Consider the following 21,133-nt stretch of genomic DNA (forward strand, 5'->3'; position numbering starts at 1 on the left):
ACAACACAAGTGAACAGAGTAGGGTTTGCTGAGTTATAAGAAGAGACCACATCTGGGTAGTCTTTCAGAGATTCATTGAGTAAGGAAATAAACTCAAAGCGAATTGAGTTGGAATGGGGACATGTGGCGATAAAGTGTTCTACTGTTTCATCTGCACTATGACAGTGCTGGCAGGTTGAGTCAGCGGTCTTAGCAATTTTGTTCAGTCTGGTTTGAAGAAGGTATGTGGAAGAAAGAAGCTGTGCTCTCACTGTCAAGGCCTTTCTAATCAAGGAGGATGGAGGGTTTCTTGGGTAGAGGTCCTTGACGTCCATAGGCAGATTACCTGCCCAGACTGAAAGACTGGCTTTCAAAAGGATGGTTTGCTCTAGATCCTCATTGACATTTCTCCTCACTGCTATGTTGATGGTGCGCTTCCAAGTGTTGTATTGAGGTGGATCTGTAATTAGATCTACAAGTGGCGGGAGATGATATTTGGACAGAGTATCAGCAAACATCCGGATGGTTGGAGTTGTTTTCTCTGAGGCATGAAGGAAGATTCTAAACTCAAACCGACAGCGATCAATAGAAAGAATTAGCCCAAGGAGGAGGAGTCTGTCCAGTTCTATCTGAGCAGACACTGGAATCAAGTCTGTGAGAAGATACACAATTTCATCGGCTGAAGTGATTGGTACTCCTAGGGTCCTTTTGAATAGCTGAAGTTGTGTTTTGTTCAGTTTCTTTAGCATTGCCTGGGTGAACTTCAGAGTAGCACAGCCATAGAGCATACGTGGGATGCAGTAAGACGTCCATAGGCGGGCAGTCACTAAAGGCACAAGACCCTCCGAGTATGCACCAGTTCCTACCATTGCATAGAAGGTGTTCAGACCTCTTGTAGCGATCATATCAGATTGGTCTGATTTCGTACTGGTCTTGAGAATTCCTAGATGGGTGTGTGAATCTGTCCGCAAGATTGCATCATTCGCTACTGTCCAACTATCCTGGTTACTGGCTTTGCGAGGATTGGTGACCACGATAGCACTCTTAGATGGGTTGATACGATAATGCCAACAAGAAGCATATTGGAACGTCTCTTCAAGCATTTGTTGTAATTCTGAAGGGGAGTTGCTTAGGAGAGTGATGTCATCAGCCAGTGCAATCACACCTGCGTATTCCGATCGTATGAAGGTGCCGAGCCCAAGTGACTTTAGATGTTTTATGAGGCCATCAACGAATACGGTATATAAAGTGGGAGAGAGGATACCACCCTGCCTGACCCCTTGAGTGATAGGAATAGGATCTGACACATCTCCATCCCAAAGAACATGGCTTTCCATCCTTGAGTGTAGATCTTGTATGAGACGAACAAGGGAGATGCTTATCCCAAATGAACTGCAACTTATCAATTAAGCCTTCATGCCACACACAATCGAATGCTTTCTCCGCGTCAAGATAAGCGGTGTATGTCGAAAGTCTCGAGGCAGTATTGAGTTCCAGAATAAGTTCAAGGCACAGAGATGTTAACATGCATGAGAAACCTTTCCGAAACCCAAACTGGAGCTCATCGGGTGTGTTGGCAATCTGGAGTTGACGATCCAAGGCAGGTTTTACGCAGAGTTCAAGCAGTTTGCCAAGGGTGGAGGTCAGGGTTATACCACGATAATTTTTTGGATCCTCTGTATCCTTACCTTTCCCTTTGTGAAAAGGTAGTATCAGACATTGTTTGAGATTTTCAGGCCAGTGTGAGTGACGCAAGAAAGCATTGTAGGCTAGAAGGAGGAGCCTAACAGCAACCGGTCCAAGATGCTTTATATGTTCACTACTGATGTTATCCATACCTGCTGCTCTTCCAGACTGAAGTTGATGTATTGCAGCTGTGAGATCTTCAAACGATAATGTGAGATGTGGCGAGCAGTCAAGGTGAGGTGATGAAGGTAAGTGCATACTGCTGACTCCATGGTATGTCGGTTTTGTAGGCTCCGGATCCATACATGTAGATGCTATGGCCATTGAACAGCCCTGTTGAATATTATTAACTGGGGAATCAATGTGGAGTTGTTCAGTGACAAGATCTTGCGTGTTTACAGGACCAGAAGCCAGATCCTTGAAGTAAAGCTGCCATCCAGAAATGAGGCTATCGCCTTCATATCTCTGATTCTTGTATGTGATGGATCGAGTTTCCGCTTGTTGTCGGTCACCTTTGTTTTTCTTGATGAGTTGATAGAAAAGCTTTTGATTGCTCTTGGAGGCACGCTCAGTTTGCGTGATTTTGTTCTTTTCGGCTATGGCAATAGATTGGCGATAGATTTTTCTAAAGTTCTTCTTGGCAAAGATGCGCTCATCATGAAGAGTGCCTTCTTTTGAGTTGCTTTGGGATTTCCAAGCTTTCCAAGCAGCCAAGGCTTCATTGTGAGCTTCTTGGGTCTTGGTAGACCAACCTGGTTTTCCCTGCTTTTTCTTCATAGCAATTGAATGGGGAAGATCACTGGAATACTGACACATAGCTTGACTTAGCTGAAGAAGTAGATGGTCGGCTTTATTGGCCTCAAGCGACAAGTTACTGTCAAAGGATTGAAAGAGAGCGGCAGCTGTTTTCTCCATAGGGATTGTATAGTGCTTCTCAATCTCCTCAGAGGTGGCTTCATTCCACTTCACCTTGAATCGCTGAGCTTGGAGACTAGCAGTAGGGCATGTCATGGAATCTCGGCTCTCCCTGTTAGGCTGGATTAAGCAACTCATTGTTGTGGAAACAAGACAATGATCTGATGTGTTTAGGTCATCATCGGAGATGTCGATCCCACGAAATTCACTGGATTCATAAGTATGAACATAGAATCCATCAATATTGGATTTGTGTCTACCATCGTCGGATGCAAATGTGTATTGTGAGCTTGAGCAGTGTAAGGAGGTCAGACTACACAAAGATTCTTGATGAAGAAAGTTCCGCAGGATGTTACATGTTTTCTTGTTGGGTTTGCCAATAATGTCATTGTTGAAATCTCCCAGAAGAATTGGGGTGGCATCTTTAGTTGACGCTAATATCTGTGAAATGGCGACCAAGCAAGTGTGTAGTTCATTTTGAGCTACTAAGGATGAACCACATGGAAAGTAACAATTGATGAGGACAATTGGTTTGCAGGCAGATGAGAGTTTGCACAGAACTGCCAGTATTCTTGGAAGAGTAGTGGGAATCTCTTTACAGGTGGAGACTACTGACTTTCGAATAAAGATTGCGACTCCTCCTTTACCTCGCGTTCTGTGACTGAAGAAGGCATCAATCCGATCTTCAGATGCTTTGAAGATATGTAGATGAGAGTGACTAGTGCCATGGAGAGGCAAAGGAGAGCAGAGCCAGTGCTCTTGTATCGCAAGAATGTCAAGGTCCAGAAGTATTTTCTGGATGTAGGCTTTGCTAGTGTTGAACCCCCTTACGTTCAATGTTGCTATGGAAATATCTATTGTTTTGATGGGTTTGACTGGAGCTTGGTGCGATCTTTGGGAACGTTGGTGATTTGGGCTATCACTTATCGGGGCAGTTCGGATGGGTGCGTTGTCTGATGGTTCTGGAGAAGTACTTGACTTGTCCATACACAGTCGATGATCTGCTTGTGCAGGGTGTGAAGATTGTGTACTGTTCCTGGGTTTTGAAGGTTCCCTCCAAATGTTAAGAGATGTAGAGCCATTGGAAGAAGGTAGTAAGCTTTTTCGAGAAGGGCCAGGTGAGAGGTTGTTGACGCTCGACCATGCCGAAAACCCGGCTGTTGGTTACATGGATGTGAGGGAGGGATACTGGGGTCCAGGTTGTGATGATTCTTTCCCTGTACTCCAGAGTTCTGGGTGACTGGAGTTTGTGGGTAGTTTAGATTTTCGGTTACAACATTTGAGGATGATAGATTTTCTTTTCCTAGTATCCTTGGAATAGTTGAAGTAGAGCTTTGTGAGTGATCTCGTCCTCCAGGCAGTTTTCCTGATAATGAAGCAGAATTCTTTCCCTGTTTACTGTAATCATTAAGATTTGGAGAAGAAGGGTAGTCTTGATTTTCGGGTACCAATCTTGGAGACAGTAAGGTAGCATCACTCGAGATATGTGGTGCAGGGAATGGTTTGCCTCGGGGATGGGAGTCCTGGTTCTTATGGTCTTCTTGGATTCGTTTTTGTCTAACCGAGCTGGGGCGGTCTTGAAGTACGGGTTGAGCAGAAGAAGGACATTCTAGATTCCGTGTCATGACTCCCTCATTGTCAGGGTTTTGATGAAACAATTGCCTCTCTGATGTGAACACTGGTTTCTGTATAGTTGGGTCACATCGCACATCTGGCATCGACATGCGGGGGCTACGTATCTTTGCAGAATTCAATTGAGTACCAACAGGGCCACACTGAGAATGGTCAGAAAGAGAGGGAAAGGAGGCTGTTCTGCGAAGAGGTATTGTGTCAAATCTGTCTTTAGCAGATGCGGAGCCAAATGATGACCTTCTCACTTTCTTCAACTTTGTATTTTGTCTGGTTACTTCCCTGGTCGGGTGTCCTTGTTCGTTGTAGTTCAGGTGTCGTTTATGGTTGGACGTAATAGAAGTAGACCAACGAGGGTGCACTGAGATACCTGGGACCTTGGAGACCTCTGCTTGAGTTGTTGCATACCGATTGAATGTAGATTTCTCTGTGTTGATAGATCTTGGTAGTGAAAGGTTACTGGAGTTCGGGGAGCCTCTCGGCCTTAGCTTTAAATTCGGTGCACTGAGCAGTTGGTTACTAGTACGTCTGGCAGACTTGACTTGCCCAGGTGATTTGTAATGTCTGTTTTTATCTGTAGATTTGACTTTCTCATGAGGTTGCTGGTGACGCCACATATTTGAAGTGTTTTCCTTTGAACCGCATATCTTCACGTCCCCGCTGAAATCTGGGGATTCATTAGGATCAGCACTCATGTCATCGAGGATACTGAAACGGTTTTTTGTTTTCACAGGGTTGTCTGTTCTTTTCTGGTTTTTGAGCAGAAAATTAGCAGTGTCTCCTGGCATATTAGAAGTCAAGATCCAAATATAGCTTATAATAATTTTTTGCAGAAGTTCTTAGATATATACAACTCATGCTTTCCTGTTAGACATATAGTAAAAAGAAAATTCAAAAACAAGCCTTGGTTTAACAAGTCATTACGCAAACTCTGTAATAAAAAATGTCATTTATATAGAAAATATTTAAAATGTAATACTTCAGAGAACTATGGAAAATACAAGCATTTTAGAAATAAAGTATAAAATGAAATTAAGAAGGCAAAGAAAGAATATTTTAAATGCAAATTTGAAAATGCTGCTGGTGACATGAAAAACACATGGAAAATTATCAACACATTGCTGGGTAGGGGTGTAAAAAATAAGGTACTACCAAACTCTGTTGTTTGCAATGATGTTACAGTTAAAGGGAAAGGTGCAATATGCAATACTTTTAATTCATTTTTTGTAAATATAGGCCAAACAATGTATTCCTCGTTTAAAAACAGTGGTGATTTTATGCAATATGTAAATGTAATGAAAAATAATTCAAGTTTGTATTTTACTCCATGTACATCTAAAGAAGTTATTGATATTGTTTCAAAGTTTAAAAGTGGCAAGAGCCCTGGTTTTGATGGTGTTTGCAGTACATTGGTGAAGACTGTTATTCATATATTATGTTATCCACTATGTGATATAATTAATTTGTCTTTGAGTACTGGCACGGTTCCAGATAAACTTAAAATTGCGAAAGTCATTCCAATTTATAAAAATGGATCAAAAGATGAATTGTCAAACTATAGGCCTATATCTGTCCTCCCTTTTTTTCAAAAATTTTAGAAAAATGTGTGTACACGCGTGTATATAATTTTCTGGAAAAGCGCAATATTATTACTCCCAAACAATTTGGTTTTCGAGCAGGACACTCCACATCTTCTGCCATTTCTGAATTTATTCATTAAGTATCAAATGCCTTTGATAATAAAGAAATCATGATTGGATTATTTTTAGACCTTAGTAAGGCATTTGATTCTCTTGATCACATAATTTTGTTGAAAAAATTGAAAAATATGGTTTTCGAGGTGTTGTAATGGATTGGTTTAAGAGTTATTTAGATAATCGAAAGCAATACGTAGTATTAGATGAACATGAATCTCAGAAAGAGATTGTAAGATGTGGAGTGCCCCAAGGTTCAATTTTAGGGCCATTGTTATTTCTTTTATATCTAAATGATATCTGTAATATTTCGAAAACATTAGAATTGATATTATTTGCAGATGACACTAGTGTGTTTATGTCTCACCAAGACATTACAGTTCTTCAAAATACATTTCATTCTGAATTCAATAAAATTGTCAAATGGCTAGAAGATAATAAACTTTCACTTAATATAAAGAAAACAAATTTTATGGTATTTACAAAGAATCAAATTGATACTACTCAAATAAGAATTAAAGTAAAAGACTCATTTATTGATCAGGTCACACAAACAACTTTTCTAGGTGTCTTAATTGACAATAAACTTACATGGAAGGAACACACTGGTGTCATTTGCAACAAAATATCTAAACGTGTTGGTGTATTTTATAGTTTGAAATTTCTTTCTAAAGAAACCCTAATGACTCTATATAACACTTTAATTTTACCACATTTATATTATTGTATTATCATATGGGCATGTTCCAGTTTGCAGAATACAAATAGACTTCTATTGTTGCAGAAGAAAATAATAAGAATTGTTACACATAGCCAATATCTTGCCCATACCATGCCTCTCTTTCATAGCCTGAAAACTCTGAGAATGCCTGATTTATATATTTATCATAGTGCAATTTTTATGTATTTATGTTACAAAAAAATCTTACCAAGTTCTCTTTTACAATATTTTCAGTTGAATAAAGATATTCATGAATATCAAACCAGGTATGCAGAAAATTTTCACATTCCCTTAGTAAGAACATCAGTTTCTCAAAATAATATTTTTTTCAGAGGTCCCAAAATCTGGAATAGCATACCATTAGATATAAAATTAAGCCCATCATTAAATAGTTTCAAAAGGAAAATGAAATCTTATTTACTTCAAAACTATTCACAGGTGCAATGATTTTACTCAATAAGATGTGTGTGTGGTGTATGTGTGGGGGTGTGTGTGTGGGTGTTTGTGTGTGTCTGTCCATTTTTTTTTTTTGTAAATAGGTGTTGATGATTGCATATATGCACGTACCTTTAAATTTTATCTTTTGTTTAAATCGGTTATGTATACTTTGGTTTATAATCATGTTTGGAGCTTGGCTTTTATATAAGGCTCAGCCTTTCTGCCACTCCTTATACTTTCATTTCTATCCGAGTAAAGTAATTTTTCATTCTTGTTTTTCTTTGTATCGTTTTGCTTACTATTAATGTCATAATTATTTCTATTATATATTGTCTATGTTATTATGTCTTTATATATGTTTGTTTTTAATGAAAGTATTAAATAAATGAATTGAATTGAATTGAATGAGGATGGCATACAGAGTCATCGCTATCCTCATCAATAATTACAGCCGTGCAAAGGTCCTCAATCGTAAAGCCTTTATTGAGACAAAAAGCTATGAGTTCATCGTTCTGAACAAGAAGGTCTGTTGTTTTCTGTTTCATCTCGCTGATTTCACGCTTCAGGTCAGCTATCAACTTGTCTTTCTTTCCTGCAAACGACTTCTGATTTTCAAGAGCAAGCAAAGATCTCTCATGTTCCCTTTTAGATTGTCTAAGTAGGTCAACAATTCTCTGGTGTTCAGTAAGAATCATATCACAAGTGGATGATTTATCTGTGAGTTCTTTCTTGATAGTCTGCAGGCGCTTTTCAGTTGAAGCACACTTCTGACATAACGCTGATGGATCCGTTAATGGCTTGTCAGTTTGCACATATCTGGAGGAAGTTGTGATATTATCTTTGGGAGACACTTCTGGTTTTGTTACAGCGATTGCAAGTAAGGTATTGTCAGCAGAGTGAGCAGAGGAGGATACTGAAGACACTGGAGGATCAGCAGCCAAGGGGGCAGCTGATGGCGTCCGAGGTTGGTTATCCTGGGCATCTAGAGGAGTCATGATAGCAGCGTTAGCATTAAGTGGAGGTGTCTCAACGTGAAGCTCTTTACAGGAAGGGCAGTGTAGAGGGGCTCCAGAGGAAGAGAGAAGAGTGGAGAGATTGGGAGGTAAGCAGTCATCATGGTACCAGAGACCACATGTCTGGCATTATTGGGAGTTTATAGTAGCTGAAGACTGGCAGACAGGGCAAGTTAAGTGGCTGTCATCTTTGGGAACCAAGTTCTTTTCATCTGATGGTTTTTCTTGACTACTTTGAGTACATGGTGTGCCTTGGGAGTGGAGAGGAGAGGTAAGACCATTTTGAGATCCAGTGATGTTACTACACGGGCGACATACATATTCCTCATCGTGATGCATACATCGATCAAGTTTAGTTTGGCTAAGCGATGTGCAGGTTAAATGAAGCCATTTATCGCAAATTCCACATTGTATAGTGTCCATGCAAGCATGCTCTGCACATATTGGGCAAATAACAGTTTTATCGGAAGGAGTGCACAGGCAGGTCTCTGACACAGACTTAGGATGGAGGGAGTGAGATGCAGAGGAAGAGATCTCCATAAAAAGGTCGTCAAGATCCTTAGATTGGAAGAAGTTCGGATGTTCTCTATGTAGGGAGGCAGAGATTGCTGGAAGCACTGTAGTGGCAAGGAGATCGAGGTGTCTTCCATGAAAGCGGATTTCTCCCAGGATATTACAAAACTGGATAGTGAATTGTTTCAGCTTTCCTGCTCGACCTGACTTTATTTTATCAAAGAAAGTAATATCAAGGTGTTCTTCGGTAGAACTGCCTTTCAGTGACCATGTGGGGACAGCATTTAGTGATTGGGTGAAGCTTCGGGATTTGATCAGTTCCAGGGAGGCTTCTTTAAAAGCTAGGAATACCCTCATGGGAATACGGCAACTGATTTGTTTCTCGCCATTTCTCAACACTAATATACCTTTGAATTGGCAACTACTCATGGAGGCGCTTTTACGCCCAGATCCTGGACCAAATGAAGAATCCATTGCAGGATTATAGTGAAACTGGATGTGGGACGTAGATACGTGCGAATATAGTATAAGTAAGCACGGGTAGACAGTACATGTATTTGTATAAAGTATGATAGAGGACACGCTCACGAGAACTAGCAAGCTGTAGGAGAGCGTGTTTATTTTCATACAGGTACAAAGCTTGAAGAGCAAACTCAAGGTAAAACATGCAGGATGAAATAAAGGTGAGGTTCAAACATGCAGGGGACGAGTGTAGCAAGATGGAGGGAGAACACGCAAAGCGGAGTTAGCATGCATGAAACGGGTGGTAGGATGAAGGAAGAAAGAAATACATTAAAAAAAGTCTTCTGCGGCAGAACGGCTTCATTACGTAAGCATTCTTTAAAAGCTTCTTTTTGTTCGGCAACCTCAGACCGATATTCTAATCAGGCAATGAATGGAAATATTCGGCCCTCCACACCCTTGCATCAATCGACGTCTGCTATATGACAATATGAAAGGTGAGCAGTAGAAGAACGCTGACCCATCAGGGAATGGCCAGCCAACCTAAAGAGGAGAAGGAACTTATAGCTGAATACAACATTGTTCAGTGTCGTCCATAGGAATAAGAAATAGGAAAAATTTTATTCAACCACTCTCATACTTTCTCCGTCTGCTGATCGCCTTCATCATACTTGGGAGTCAAAAAAGGCCCACTGAGAGTGTATCGGTGTCACATGATCTTCTTCTGTTATAATTAATACAGTCAACGGGATCCAGGATCGAATAACGATGGAGCGCTAAAGAATCGTATATGTATAAGTGTATTTATGTACATAGATTTATATGCGCATGTGCATGTATGTATTTGTATATGTATGTATATGTATGTGCATATATTGTATACGTACAACGTCATTGTTACATATGTTACATATGTTATCATCAGTTATTATATGTACATGTATATGCCCATATTTCCACCTGTTCCTCCCTCTATACTATTGATATGTTTCGTTCGTTTTTGTTAAAATAGAACCCATGAAGAAGGCCTAAGGCCGAAAGCTCGGATTAAATTGTGGTCTACAGCAACGTCATATCGTCTTGTCATTTTTTGGCCTATATATATATATATATATATATATATATATATATTATAGACCTGCTTGGAATTTCAGCATCCAGTCCAAGTCACGATCTGCATCTGGATGTAAAAACTGATGGACCAATTGATATAAATTGTACAATCACATAGGGTCTAGCCTGATCACGTCGGAGTTCTGCAGATAGGATGGCGATATATCAGGACAAATTCTACTTACTCATAAGTATTGGATTAGCGAGCTTCTTCGTTATATCCCTACTTTATCGACCAATAGAGACGAGGGTTGATCAACCGCAACTGCGATGCGCGCCGCAAGAGGTGGTGAAATATGTGACGGTAAAGCCTCGCTCATATTTGAACAGGCCTACGGAAGCTGCCACACCTACGATGACTCGTCAGCTGACGAGATATCAATACCCGAGAAAGAAAACACAACAACAGCAGGATGATGATCTAGATGTGGACATTGTATTACAGAGAGAGAAATACAGACAGACGGAACTCAATGATGTGTTCATTGGTGTGAAAACAACCGAAAAATATCATAGCACCCGACTACAGCTCATCTTAGATACTTGGTTTTCATTAGCTCCTGAACAGGTGAGTAGCCTAAACTAATGACAGTGATTTTTTTTTTCTCCAAATATTATTTTCTCATGGACTTTCAAGGGTATTGAAGAATGCCCTGCTGGAAATTTCACAGATCTTGCAGTGTCCCACAGTGTGATCCCAGAATGTTCACATAGTGGACTATGTGAAAATATCATTCACACTGTGGACACACCTCGACAGTGTGACTGTACACAGTGTGTTCACATGGTCGACAATGTGAATATGTGATTCACACTGTAGACGCCTCGACAATGTGACTGTTCACAGTGTGTTCACATGGTAGACTATATGTGAATATGTGATTCACACTGTTGAAATGCTCGAATTTAACAGTGTGAAGATATTTTCACACTGTAGACGCCTCGACAATGTGACTGTTCACAGCGTGTTCACATGGTCGACTATATGTGAATATGTGATTCACACTGTTGAAATGCTCGAATTTAACACAGTGAAGATATATTTTCACACTCTAGACGTCTCGACAGTGTGACTGTCGAAGGTATGTTCACATGATTGACTATATGTGATTCACACTGATAAAATGCTCGAATTTGACAGTGTGAAGGTGGTTTCGCACTGTGAGACGTACACTCTGTTCTTTCCAGTAGGCGCAAGCATATCACGTGACGCAATTCTGAAGCAGACGAGATAATGGTAATGAATATAATAATCAGTTTCTGTATAGCGCATAACACAAAACAAATATGTCTCTATGCGCTTCAAAAGATAAAGGAGAGGAAGAAATGATTAAGGGTGCGTTTATGTGCCACGTTAACGCTTGATGCGTTTATAATCATAGGCGGATCCAGCCCCCCCCCCCCCCCCCCATTGGCGGAGCAAAGAAAAAAGAAAAAAAAGGGAAAGAAAGAAAAAAAGGAAAAGAAGGGAAGAGAGAGGAGAAAAAAAGAAGGGGAAACTAAAGAGGAAGAAGACGAGTGAATAAAATAAGACGAGGGGAAGACTTGGAAAATAATTGAGAAAATCTTTTATGTTAACTAAATAAAATTTTCGCTCGCGCTCGCATTGCATTTTAGGTGATTTACATATCTTGTTCAATATGGAGTTCAAATATCAATATATACAAAACATATTTCATCTCGGAAATCGAACTTTTATTATTTGTGTGAGTTACAAATTGAATTTTAAAAAGTGCTCTGTAAAAATGTCAGTTTTATGGTCTGAATATTAACATTTCCTGCTCGCGCTGCGCGCTAGCAAATTTTGATTTATCAGGTAGGGGGAGGCGGGGTAAGTTGAGCATAGGGGCAAGTTGAGCCACCACCCCCAGGCCAATAATGAATGAGTCAGACATTGTGGCAGTGTCATGTATTGATGACCCATTACATAACCCTTAACCCCACCACATTGTTTTCAACTTTGAAACAAAAAGTATTTTTTAGAGGGAAAAATACAAATTTCAGCCTAAAAAGTAAAAAAAAGGGTGTGATATAGATAAGTGCTTTTTACCCGCACACGTCTTTAAATATAATTAAGAAATAAGAACAATATTGTTAGTCCAGGTATGGATTCTCATTCTTGTCATAGTCTTTCACATGACGGATGCATAAGAAATGTGTGGATGTGAAAATATCGCACTAAGTTCGGACTGGGGAAATTTGAGCCAGCGAACATGGGGCAAGTTGAGCCATAGTAATTCTTATGGTAATGTATAATAAAAAACAAACGAATCTTTAAGAGCCATTGATATGCAGGCAAAAAGGAGCAAATTCACATGACCGTTCTTTTACTATTAGAGGACGTTAGTATTCATATAGAATTAGCAAGTACAAAGACTTTAAATAAAAAATTGACATGCTGGTTCTTCCCGCATACATTTTGTACATATTTTTTGTGGCTCAACTTACCCCAGAAGGTGGCACAATTTACCCTACAGATGGGGCAAGTTGAGCCATTTGACATCTTTTTTCAAAGGTCACAATGACTTTCAGTGTGGGGGTAGAAAGTTATATATAGGTGAAAATATTTCCCAAGAATCAAATCTAAAGGCTAGGTTCTTATTTTGTACAATATTATTAGTCATATCAATTCTAACATGCAAAATGCAAAAAGTGTCACAACTTACCCCGCCTTCCCCTACCTATTATTTTTGTGTATTCTATAAAGTTTTCAAAATATCCCTTTTCAGGTCTGCTTGTCAAAACGTATCAGCTAGCGCTGCACGCTCGCATTTTGATTGGCGAATTATATGTATGTCTCAATATTGATATACAACAAACTACTTAAAATCCCCAGGCCTTTTCATGACAGTGTATAAATAAAATTAGGCTCGCAATTTGCGCTCGCATTAATGGTTAATAATATATTAACTGATGTATCCTAGTTATAATTACAAAAGTGATCGAAAATGTCCAGTTTTAAGGCCATCATATCACATTTCGCGCCCTCATTAGGCATTGATGAATAAGATATTAATTTAATAATTGAATATCACTTCGAGCCTAGCAAGAGAAATAGGAAAACGGTCTTCATTTTCATATGATTACATGTCCTAAGGACATTATCATTATCCAGTTTCAGATCACAATATCAAAAAGTTTTCTGCTCGCGCTTTGTGCTCTCATTATTAATGTAGAAAGATCCCCTATTACTCATTCTTTTCATGACTTAGATCGAGTGTCCCGTTTTTAGGTTTAAATTCCGATTTTTTTTCCGCTCGCGATTCGCGCTCGCATCAATTTTGTTCACGATAATAAAAATTGATCAATATTTTCCATTTTTTATGTAGAAATGTCAATTTTTCATCTCGCGCTTCGCGCTTGCATGATGTGATTGTTGAAATATATATGTAACGTCTTCATGGCAAAGTTAAAACAGTCCTTAACAGGTACCTTTCGATCAGTTCAAAACGCGTATGAAATTTTTCTGCTAGCGCTTTGCGCTCGCATTAATTAATGTAAGGAAGATCCCCAATTACTCATCCTTTTCATGATTTTCAAAACATGAATAGAGTGTCTCGTTTAGTATGTCTAAATCTCGAAATTTTCCGCTCGCGCTTCGCGCTCGCATTAATTGTTTAGTTTTATGCCTATTCTGTTCAAGTTGCAAAAAGTGCTTAGAATTTCCATTCTTCGGGTAAAAATGTCAACAAAATTTCAGCTCGCGCTTCGCGCTCGCATTAATTTTTTAAAAAGTAACGTCTTCATGATAACTGCATGCAATCTTTAACATATACCTTTTCCATCAATTCATTTCTGCTCGCGCTCGTAGTAATTATTTGGTTGCATACACATCTTTTTCAGGATAACAAACATTGCCCAGAATGCTTAAATTTTAGGAAAAAATACACACGATTTCCAAAAAATTTAGCTCACGCTTCGCGCTCGCATTATATAAATAAGGATTATGATATAAATTTATGTTGATTAATAAGAATAAAGCTAAAAAGTGACTATTAGGACTACCCCTTCAAATAAACCAAAAATCATCTTCGAGCGGCCGTTCGGGGAAAATATGGCTAAAAATAAGTCCGCCCCCCCCCCCCCATTGCCGAAGGCTGGATCCGCCCTTGCTTGTATACCCATCCTTAATTGTCATTCTCTTGTACGAAATGGGTACCCGGGAGGATGCGAAAGCCTAATAGTATGCCTAGCAATTGAGTCTTGGAACTCTTGTTGGAATGCTCCCCAGGGAGTGGAGAAGGTGCATATATTGTATGCGGGCATGCAACGGTCCGATGACCGGGGTAATAATATGCTGTAAAGCGCTTTGGGTCATTCTGGGAAAAGTGCTATATAAAAAATAGCTATTATTATTATTATATTTTCTTTGTAAATAAAATGCTAAATATAGACAAGGATTGATTATTGAACTGGAGAGACATTTCATTTTCTACACATTATGTTTCCGAGTCTTTTTTTTCTCGTTATTTTCAGACATATTTTTTCACAGACGGAGGTGACATGGAGCCATATCAGAACAAAACAAGTAAGTTTAATTTTCTTTAACTCATCTCCGTTTTCGATGCTTTTACAGGCGTATTTTATTTAGCGACGCGCTTTTAAACTGTATACGTGCTACATACGCGTCGCGACGTATGGAGCTTCAGCGACGGTGATTGATGAGAAGGTCGTATTGCAAGAAACCGTATTATTGTAGGACATAACGATAATCATACGAGTAGGCTTTCAAAGCGTAACCCACGACGCGGAATCTTTTCTGTGTTCCGCATCTTTCATGCACATGCACACTAGGCGGCCACAATTCAGAAGAGTAATTGATGAAAATATCCAATTGAAGTTCCCTACATATGTCATGCGACACACTAATGTATAGCTGTTCTATATTTTATAAAGTTCGCTTTCATATGGTAAATGGTCGTCGTGTTGATAAACATATAGCAATTACGAACTGCTAAAATAATGTGAACTTTATAATGTGATGTTTTCAATCGGTTTGTAATGTGACATCATTAACGTATAGACCCAGTTTATCTCTTTGAAAAATAAATAAATGAATAAATAAAATTGGTATTCGAAAACACATTTTATCTCTACGATAATATCTGAAATTTTGATATTGCTTCATTGGCGTGCGTGCCTTAGATGAGATGAAATGAACCTTATTATGATGAATGAAAATATCTTGCCTGAGTAAAAGTGGAATCGGAATGAGGTGCCCGTTTCATAAAGAGTTCATTTGCTACCATGGCAACTACCCTTATAATGACCAATAGGGCTCGGCATCCAATCTCGATCAGTTTGCTATATAGCTAGGTTTTCCATTCGTACTATCCCTGATGGAAATAACAGTGTCAATGTGATCAGTGTGTTCACACTGTGGACTATGTGAAAATATCCACACTGTTAAAGTGCGAAAATTCAACGGTGTACGTACATTTCCACAGTAGTCTTCTCTGGACACCTCGACAGTGTGACTGTTCAGAGCGTGTTCACATTGTCGATTATGTGAATATGTGATTCACACTGTTGAAATGCTCAAATGTAACAGTGTGAAGGTGATTTCACATTGTGTTCCACACTGTGAACAAACTGTGGCATATATAACACTAGGACACGACCCTTTTCTTTCCAGTAAAGATATGGCAAAGTATAGCCATGACTCTTTTTGAAGTCGTCCCCTAGATTTCTAACTTCCGTAGCTGTCTTTGAGGCATGATCGCAAATGCATCTTGTCAAATATTAATGATAATAATGATATTAATAATTCTATTTCATTTGTTGGCAGACGGTCATATGGTCAAAACCGGGTGTAAACAGCGCCATTCACCGTAAGTTCATGCTCACATTTTATATATTTTTTTTCTCATAAACGGTCTAAACAGAACAGATAATACATTTTATACAACTAACTCTAAGATCATCACGTAACAGATATGAATAATTCAATTTATTTCATTCAAAATTAAAAAAACAAATACATGGTAGAATGTGGAGACAGCTTGGAAGAACATTGAAGTCTTATGAAATGCGGCCATCAATAATACACTGTAAAAACTATGGTGTGAAAACTGACACCAATTGGTGTTAATAGAGGACCACACCCTGAGGTGTTAAAATAACACCCTAGAGATTGAACATAACCCCAAAGAGTGTAAATGTAACAACCAAAGGTGTTGTAATAACACCTATAGGTGTAAAAGTAACACCACCAATTTAACAACGGTGTAAAATAACTGGTGTGGTCCTCTATGTACACCGGTTAACACCACAGTTTTTGCTGTGTACAATCAAGTATAATATACAAAAACAAATAAAAAGAGAGCATATATTTCAAATGAATAACAGGATGATACATATAAAATAAATTAAGCGATTAACAAAACCTTACAAACCCTACACAGACATAATAAAAGACACATACAGATAAAAATGAGCCTGATAATTTACGTGTAATTTTGTAAAAGTAGTTTCTTATAATTCTTCTTAAAAACATTTAATGAAGGGCTTGATTTCATTTCTTCTGACAGAGTATTCCAAATTTTTGGTCCTTTGTAAAAATGAATTGATGCCAACATTTATTTTGCTAACCTCGGGGGCCGTGCACTTCCATTGAAGAGTGAATAACAGGCGCGACCAAAGAAACGCGAAAAAATATTTTTTTTTCAAGATTGGGCACGTAAATTACGTAATAAGAGTGTCAAAGCAATAAAATACTGAAAAGGGTATATTATATATATCACTAGGAAAGCTACGTGTTTATGGTCAAATTTGCGAGGGTATAAAAAAGACTAAAATGCTTTATAAAGGATGTACTTTTTTTCCCAAACACAACGTGTTAAAGGCCTGATCACACCGCCCGAGCATTGTTGGAGCGGTCGTGGAGCTACCGTTCACCACCGTTTAACCAAAGTTGGCCTCCGTTAAGGCAACGCCGAATAAACTCGGCCACCGCTGATGGTCCCTCCTACCGCTCCGAAAGTTTTGAGCTGCTCAAAATATTGCGAGCGGTGAGGAGCGGGCAATTTTCAGCTCCAGCAAAGTTGACTACCGCTCTAACAACGCCCAGTCAAAGTTTGGCACCGCTAGACGAAAGTTCGTGAACGCTTGGGTCTGCTAGGCCAACGCAGAAATCTTGAACGCTGGACAACCGCTGCTTCGCCAGCGTTGCTCGGCCGGTGATTAAACGGTTCTCAAACTTTGGTGGAGCGGTTGTAAGCGTTTTCCGAGCGGATATGGGATTGCTGGAATGGTGCATTCATCGATCCACTCATTGTTAAATAATAGCAATGAAGGGATGTACTTTTGTCTACCAGAGTAATTGTGGCGAGTACAATGAGTAGCTGCATAAATAGTACACTGTCTTTGTTATTATTATTATTATTTGTTTGGTGTCACCTGTGCCTGGGAGGCGAAAAGTGAACTGAATCACTATGACCCACAGGTCTCTCCTCCCGATATAACTGATTGGGGGGAATGCAGGTGGACCACTACACCGGGGTGTCATCATGATCATAGGGTTAAAGGGATGGTCCGGGCTGAAAGTACTTATATCCTAATACATAGAGTAGAATTCACTGAGCAACATGCCGAAAATTTTATCAAAATCGGATAACAAATAATAAAGTGATTGAAGTTTAAAGTGTAGCAATATTTTGTAGAAACAGTCGTCATGAATATTCATTAGGTGGGCTGATGATGTCACATCTCCACTTTCCGTTTTGTTATCTTATTACATAAAATCATATTTTTTTTCATTATTTCATATTTTGTGTGAATATATGTCTCCTTTATAATGAGATAAGTTGCAGCAATAAATATCTAATGCACAAAATCAGTTGTCAATCCAAGTTTTCTAGTTCTTGAAGGAAAATTTTTGAATAAACCTCATTTCATATAATAAAATACAAAAGAACAAGTGGAGATGTGACATCATCAGTCCACCTAATGAATATTCATGCGATTGTTTTCACAAAATACTGCTAAACTTTAAAATTCAATAACTTTGTTTTCCAATTTTGATGAAATTGCTTTCAGCACATAGCCCGGACCATCCCTTTAAACCCCGTCGAGCCGATGCCCGCATGCGCAGAACTCCACTCTATCAACGCTCGAGTCACCGCTAAACCAACGCTCGCGACCGCTCGCCACCGTTAAACCATCGCTAAAGCTACACTGGCTTCAGCGGTGCACCGTTAAGGCAACGCCCATGTTTTCGTTTTTTCCCTCAATTTTGTGAGCGGTGACGAGCGTTGTCGAAATTCGACCCTACCTCCCTACCGCTTCACGACCGCTCCAACAACGCTCGGGCGGTGTGACCAGGCCTTTAGAGTCTGATTTGAGCGAGGTAGGCCTATGGGCGGGGCGCGCGTTTCCGTTTTACACCCTGGCGAAGGCAATCTTCGCAAAAATAGCTACAAAGCGACTAGTGAAGAGTCTATGCACACCACCACCGCACAGCCACTTCATGTACAGAGGGCAATCAAATCCGAAAATGCTTTTGCATGCAGTGGCGTTTAATTGTAAATACAAGGAGGTGAAAAACCTAGAATTCGGGCAATAGCAAAAATTAGATAAGACAAGAATAATAACAATAGTACAAAACAAAGGAGAATCTACAGCGCATGTCAAGTCCAGTCAATTGTTTCCACTTATATAATTGTTTCATAATGATTCTAAACGATGAATTTAAATATACTAGTTCTACTACTCCTACTACCACCGATACTACTATACTACTAACTAGTATATTTTAATTCACTGTTTAGAATCATTATGAAACAATTATATAAGTGGAAAAAACTCATGCTGTATAGATTCTCCTTCGTTTTGTATTGTTATTATTATTGTCTTATCATTATGATAAGACAAGCAGCAATAATAATAAGACAAGAATATATAACACTAAATTAATTTTGGCTATTGCCCAAATGGTAGGTTTTCACCACCTTGTGTATACGAACGCCACTGCAAAAGCATGTTCGGATTTAATTCATGACAGTGCCGTGGCCGTGTAGCCACAGAGTTGGTGTGGGGGAGAAACCAGTGACGCGTGTAGACTCTTCACTAGTCGCTTTGTAGCTAGTTTTGCGGAGATTGCCTTCGCCAGGGTGTAAAACGTAAACGCGCGTGCGGCGCGGCACTAAACCCTCTCGAGACCCCTCGAGACTAAACCTACTAATGTAAGTAAATAAAAGGTAAAAGCCGCCGTCCGTGGTCACGTACGTGACGTAATTAAAATATCGATGTAGAACCTACTTGTTTAGGGGGTCAATCAAGTGAAAGGTACCGTTTTGTTTCCAATACAAGTTAAGGGTAGGGTTGCTTTTTGAAACCCCATGGTCACGCCTGGTATCCACTCGTCAATGGAAGTGTCCGGCCCCACCCTCCCCCGGTTGCTAATGCAAAAAAAAGATAGCTTTGAAAATGGACATACTCGACATGGACTCATCGGAGTATCGCATGAATGAACAGAAGGCTCTTGAACGAAATAATATATGTAGCGCTCTGTTTAGTCATGTTATTATATTCCGATAAGTGCTCGCCTAAAAGTTTCACGACCCCCCCCCCCCCAAAAAAAAAGAACATAACAAGAAAACAAGGGTTAAAAGGAAAGATGAAAGCTATAGTGGACTGTTCAATAGTATGTCAAAATCTATCAAAAATTGATAATTTTGTATCTTAAAACGAATTCATAAAATTGCATGTCCAAAATTTCGCTCGCTCGCATTTGTTTTTAGAACTTTTGCCCCAACCCCATGCTGCAGTATATATGTTTTGTTTTTGTACTGTTAGTTATATCTTTCTTGCTTTGTATTTCTTTAAACAGTGCAGGACTCTGTTGTAAATTATCCGCTATTTTCAGTGCTTTCAAATCATTTGATAAAAGGTAAGTGATTAATGAGATGTTACAAATGCACATAATATGTAGGCCTACATATAAATGATTTCCAATGGACAACCATTCCAATATCACCGATGCACGGAAAATGAATTAGTTTAATATTCAGCGATTAAAGCAAAGAGCAGTGTTAATGTTCAATGACTTGACAAATCTGCAATTATTTAAATATCCGGTGATCTTACCAATGGGCCAAAGTTTCAATAATCAATGTTACCAATATGCAATCATTTTAAGATATAGCGGTTTTAAAACCTAATTTATACAATAATTTGATACAAATGACTTTATTCGAAATGGTTAATTTTCATTGATTTTACTATTGTACAAGTTGTACAAAAAAGTATATTAAGTGTTACATATATATGTTAAGGTTATTATTAGCATAACTCGCCGTCGGCTGTATATGCATGTGTGTTAAAACATTTCTAAAGGTACCTTGCCCTTGATAAGGCCTATATACACTGCAAAATCTCCGGTGTTTATTTAACAGCAGCCCGGAATCTATATCTGTCCACACCAGAGAAGTATTGAAATAACACCAGTTTGGAATCTCAAACCGATGCTGTTTTAATACTAATTGGTGTTGTATAAACACAAATCTGGTGTTAGACCAAACCAAACTGGTGTTGTTTAACACTTCTCTGGTGTGGACAGATATAGATTCCGGGCTGGTGTTAAATCAACACCGGAGATTTTGCAGTGTACTATCCTAACATTATTCTTTAATCATAGATGGTATTGCCACGTGGATGACGACAACTATCTGAATATACCTCAGCTGCTAGCCTTGCTCAGAGGGTATGATCACAATCAAGATTATTACCTTGGTCGACCAAGTGTGACACATTCTATAAAAGGCAAAGATCATCTCAAGAATCGGGTAAGACATAATAATGATGATGATAATAATAAGCAAATAATAATATTAGTAATAAAGTAATGAAAATAATAATGATGAAATTAAAAAAACAATAATAACGGGGGCATCGTGGTCTAGTGGTTATGACTCTCGTCTTTCAATCTGAAGGACATGGGTTCGATTCCCAGCTTCAGCGAGAAATTTACA

At 39.0% G+C, this 21,133-nt stretch overlaps 1 protein-coding gene across 28 annotated transcripts in view; it reads left to right on the forward strand.

Annotated features, from left to right (window-relative positions):
* Nucleotides 1–9,505: 9,505 nt before the first annotated feature.
* LOC129263772 (beta-1,3-N-acetylglucosaminyltransferase radical fringe-like) overlaps nucleotides 9,506–21,133 on the forward strand; it is a 28,268-nt gene continuing 16,640 nt past the window's right edge. The window contains exons 1-7 of one of the 28 annotated variants that reach the window (XM_064100992.1): nucleotides 9,517–9,547; nucleotides 10,063–10,107; nucleotides 10,282–10,731; nucleotides 14,640–14,691; nucleotides 15,952–15,994; nucleotides 19,993–20,052; nucleotides 20,800–20,947. In XM_064100992.1, the coding sequence (XP_063957062.1) occupies nucleotides 10,318–10,731; nucleotides 14,640–14,691; nucleotides 15,952–15,994; nucleotides 19,993–20,052; nucleotides 20,800–20,947 (717 nt within the window). In that variant the 5' untranslated portion in view covers nucleotides 9,517–9,547; nucleotides 10,063–10,107; nucleotides 10,282–10,317. Of the gene's footprint in view, nucleotides 9,887–10,062; nucleotides 10,120–10,186; nucleotides 10,732–14,639; nucleotides 14,692–15,951; nucleotides 15,995–19,992; nucleotides 20,053–20,799; nucleotides 20,948–21,133 lie in introns of all 28 variants that reach the window. The other 27 variants (XM_064100980.1, XM_064100991.1, XM_064100985.1 and 24 more) reach the window with 27 other exon arrangements.

This window comes from Lytechinus pictus, chromosome 6 (assembly GCF_037042905.1).
Source record: "Lytechinus pictus isolate F3 Inbred chromosome 6, Lp3.0, whole genome shotgun sequence".
Lineage (NCBI taxonomy): Eukaryota > Metazoa > Echinodermata > Echinoidea > Temnopleuroida > Toxopneustidae > Lytechinus > Lytechinus pictus.